Here is a 3,519-nt window from a genome sequence, read left to right as displayed (position 1 = left end):
GCCCCCGCCGCCGTCGTGGCAGCCGCCCTCGCCTCCGCCGCTGTCGCCACCGCCGCCCTCGCCACCGCCACCCTCACCGCCGCCCTCGCCGCCGCCGCCGCCCAGCCCGCCGCCGCCCCCCACCCTCCCCCCTCGCCGCCTCCACCCTCGCCGCCTCCGCCTAGCCCGCCTCCGCCTCCGCCGAGCCCGCCGCCGCCCTCGCCCCCGCCGCCGTCGTGGCAGCCGCCCTCGCCTCCGCCGCTGTCGCCACCGCCGCCCTCGCCACCGCCACCCTCACCGCCGCCCTCGCCGCCGCCGCCGCCCAGCCCGCCGCCGCCCCCCACCCTCCCCCCTCGCCGCCTCCACCCTCGCCGCCTCCGCCTAGCCCGCCTCCGCCTCCGCCGAGCCCGCCGCCGCCCTCGCCCCCGCCGCCGTCGTGGCCGCCGCCCTCGCCTCCGCCGCTCTCGCCACCGCCGCCCTCGCCACCGCCACCCTCACCGCCGCCCTCGCCGCCGCCGCCGCCCAGCCCGCCGCCCCCCCCCCCCCCCGCCCTCGCCGCCTCCACCCTCGCCGCGGCCGTCGAGCCCGCCTCCGCCGAGCCCGCCGCCGCCCTCGCCTCCGCCGCTCTCGCCGCCACCTCCCTCGCCACCACCGCCCTCGCCACCACCGAGCACGCCGCCTCCATTGCCCCCGCCGCGGCCCCCCACCCCCTCGCCGCAGCCGCCCAGCCCGCCGCCCTCGCCGCCTCCGCCCTCGCCGCCTCCGCGCTCGCCGCCGCTGCCGTCCCGTCCGCCGCCCTCGCCGCCCTCGCCCTCACCACCACAACCGAGCCCACCGCCGCCCCCGCCAAGCCCACCTCCCCGAAGCCGGAAGCCCGCAAATAGGTGAAGGCGGAGCGGGAGGCGGCGGCGGTGGGAATCTGCCGGTGGCGGCTTCGGTAGGGTATAGGCGGAGAGGAGTGTGAGGCGTGAGATGGAAGTGTAGCGCGATGGAGAGTTCGTCTCACTCGGTAACACTCGCTCTACTCGAGTACACTCGCTCGACGAAGGTTCTAACTATACAGTACCTCAGTAGCGACGAATGTTGATGCAGCGGCTGCAAGCCGGAGCTCAGGTGACAACGGTAAATGTTGTCTCTTTTTTTGCGAGCGTTGCGAAAGATTACACCGTTGCGGGGCGCTTTCCGTCTCACTCGTTCTGTCTCTGCTTCGGAACATGCATGACGCGTCCCAGACTATCGCATCAATCGGCAGCACCGAGCATCAGAGGCAGAGGTAGAGAGCATGTCGCAGGAGTCGCAGCCCACTGAGAACGACCTCGTCCGCCAGGCGACGCCATCCCCGCAATAGCTATGCACGGTGGGTGGCACTACAGCGCTTGGCTACTCGCGCCAACGAGGCCATATGGTTCTGGTCCCCATCGCGCCCCTCTGGCCGCCGCGGCCGCCGCGTGCGAGTTGACGGCCTGCCCCCTCTCTGCCCACAGAACGGGGCGGCTAATGACGTGCTCTTGGCGGAGCTCAAAGGCCTCAAGGACTCCTTCGATGCCGAACAGATCGACGAGGATCAGTTCAAGATGCTCCGCTCGGAGTGTGTCAAGAAGCACGCGGCAATCGGCCGCGCCCTCATGGAACAGGCCAAGCGCTCGGCGCGCGGGGGCGGTCCCCGGCGTGCCGCTCAGATGGAGGAGGACGACTCGGGACGCTTCCTCAACACCTTTACCTGGGGCCCCTACGGCATGGCCGTGCATGGCATGCCTGACGCCACGATTTCGGAGGGCGCGGCGATGATGCGCTCCACGCTCTGCCACTCCAAGAACCTCAACCCGACCATTGTGAGCCGCCCTCTGTAGATTCACTGGGCCCCCTCCTCTCAGACCATTGACCACGGTCTGCCACAACAGCTGCCCCACATACTCACCGGCCCGACGAGGCCTAGCTGCTCCCTGTGCTGACCAGGAGCTGCTGCCCGCCCGCCCCCTGCACAGCCGCTCCTGCCCGCTGGATGGGTGATTGACAAGTCGGTCAACGGGAAGCCCGGCGGCCAGGGCGTGATTGGCCAGGGTCGCACCCTCCCGGTGCCCCCCCCCCCCCCCCCCTTCTCCTTCCCGCCACACACGTCTCGAGTGGCGCCCACCGCGCCTCTCTGATGTCTCACTGCACTCGCTGTTGTCTCACTGCAGTCTCACTCTAGTCTCACAGCTGCCACATCCAAGCCACACCCACGTCACACGTGGCCTCACACCATCTCTGCTTGCTGACACAGTGCGTCGCTCCTCACATCTCTCCCCTGGCTCGCTGGCCTTGGCGTCCCGCTCTCTTGATCAAACTCATGTCTCACGACTGTCTCCTGCCCCGTCTCACAGCTGCCACACCCATGCCACACCCACGTCACACGTGGCCTCACACCATCTCTGCTTGCTGACACAGTGCGTCGCTCCTCACATCTCTCCCCTGGCTCGCTGGCCTTGGCGTCCCGCTCTCTTGATCAAACTCCTGTCTCACGACTGTCTCCTGCCCCGTCTCACAGCTGCCACACCCATGCCAGTGTGAGACGCTCTGAGATGAAAAGAGGAGACGTAGTAGAGACGACATTGTCACACAGCAGGGGTGAACATTTGTCTCACTGGTGTCTCAAACATGTCTCTGAAGGTGACTGTGCCGTGTGTGTGACATCTTTGAGACAAAGTGAGACTGTTGCTGTGACCAGGCTGAGACAACACAGAGATCGGTGAGAGTATGTGAGACATTACTGAGACGCATTTGTGACACAGCGTTGAGACAGGGACGAAACACCCGTGAGACAGAGACGTCTCACCTGTTCGCCCTTCCATCCGTCACAACTCAACAAGCGCGTGCTCTCCACCCTGCGGTCTCTTTCGTGTGGTTTGGCGGGTGTTGTCACTTGTCGCCATGTCGGGAGACGTCGTACGTACACAGACATTCCCCGCCACACATGAGACAATTGAGAGAGAGAGCTAAAAGTACGTACGTACGACAATTGACATGCGACTCCTACAACGCCTCTCTATGCTCAGTAGACACATTCAGTAGACAAAAGGGGTTCCGCACCATCTCGCTCTCGCACACTAGACAGAAAAGTGAAAACGTATCAGAGGTGCGGCGCTGCTGCCTTGCGAGCGACGCCTGCGGCTTTCGTAGCTCGCCGCATCCGGCTCACCGCCCAGCGCCCACCCCGATCTGCTACAACATGTACATGTTGTTGTGCATGTGCGTGTACTACACAAAATCCTCCATGTTCACGCCGGGCCGCTTGACCGCGCTACGCAGCTCGTCGAGGTCGCCAAAGACGAGCTCCGGCAGCCAGCGCGGCACGTCCACCTGCGCGTCCACTCGCTCCGCCATGTTTTGCAGTGGCGCGACGCACTGCGCCGTGCCGGTGGGCCGCAGCGGCGGCGGGGTCGGCGCGTCGGGGGCGAGGAACCGCTCCACGTTCGCGCGGAAGTTGGCGTCGCGGTACGAGACGCACACGGGCGACACGTGGGTATGGTTGCCCGGCACATAGATCTCGAGCGCGGACGG

General features: G+C 66.9%; 1 protein-coding gene across 1 annotated transcript in view; it reads left to right on the top strand.

Moving 5' to 3' along the window:
- Positions 1-2,539, top strand: part of EMIHUDRAFT_249275 (hypothetical protein) — a gene marked incomplete at both ends in the record, with an annotated part of 3,373 nt that extends 834 nt beyond the window's left edge. The window contains 3 exons of the mRNA XM_005760261.1: positions 1,464-1,811; positions 1,965-2,054; positions 2,507-2,539. Coding sequence (XP_005760318.1) covers positions 1,464-1,811; positions 1,965-2,054; positions 2,507-2,539 — 471 coding nt within the window. The remainder of the gene's footprint in view (positions 1-1,463; positions 1,812-1,964; positions 2,055-2,506) is intronic.
- Positions 2,540-3,519: the final 980 nt, after the last annotated feature.

The sequence above is a fragment of the Emiliania huxleyi genome (genome assembly GCF_000372725.1).
Source record: "Emiliania huxleyi CCMP1516 unplaced genomic scaffold EMIHUscaffold_760, whole genome shotgun sequence".
Lineage (NCBI taxonomy): Eukaryota > Haptophyta > Isochrysidales > Noelaerhabdaceae > Emiliania > Emiliania huxleyi.
Note: the sequence above shows the minus strand (reverse complement) of the source record. Positions and strands in the feature narration are given on the sequence as shown.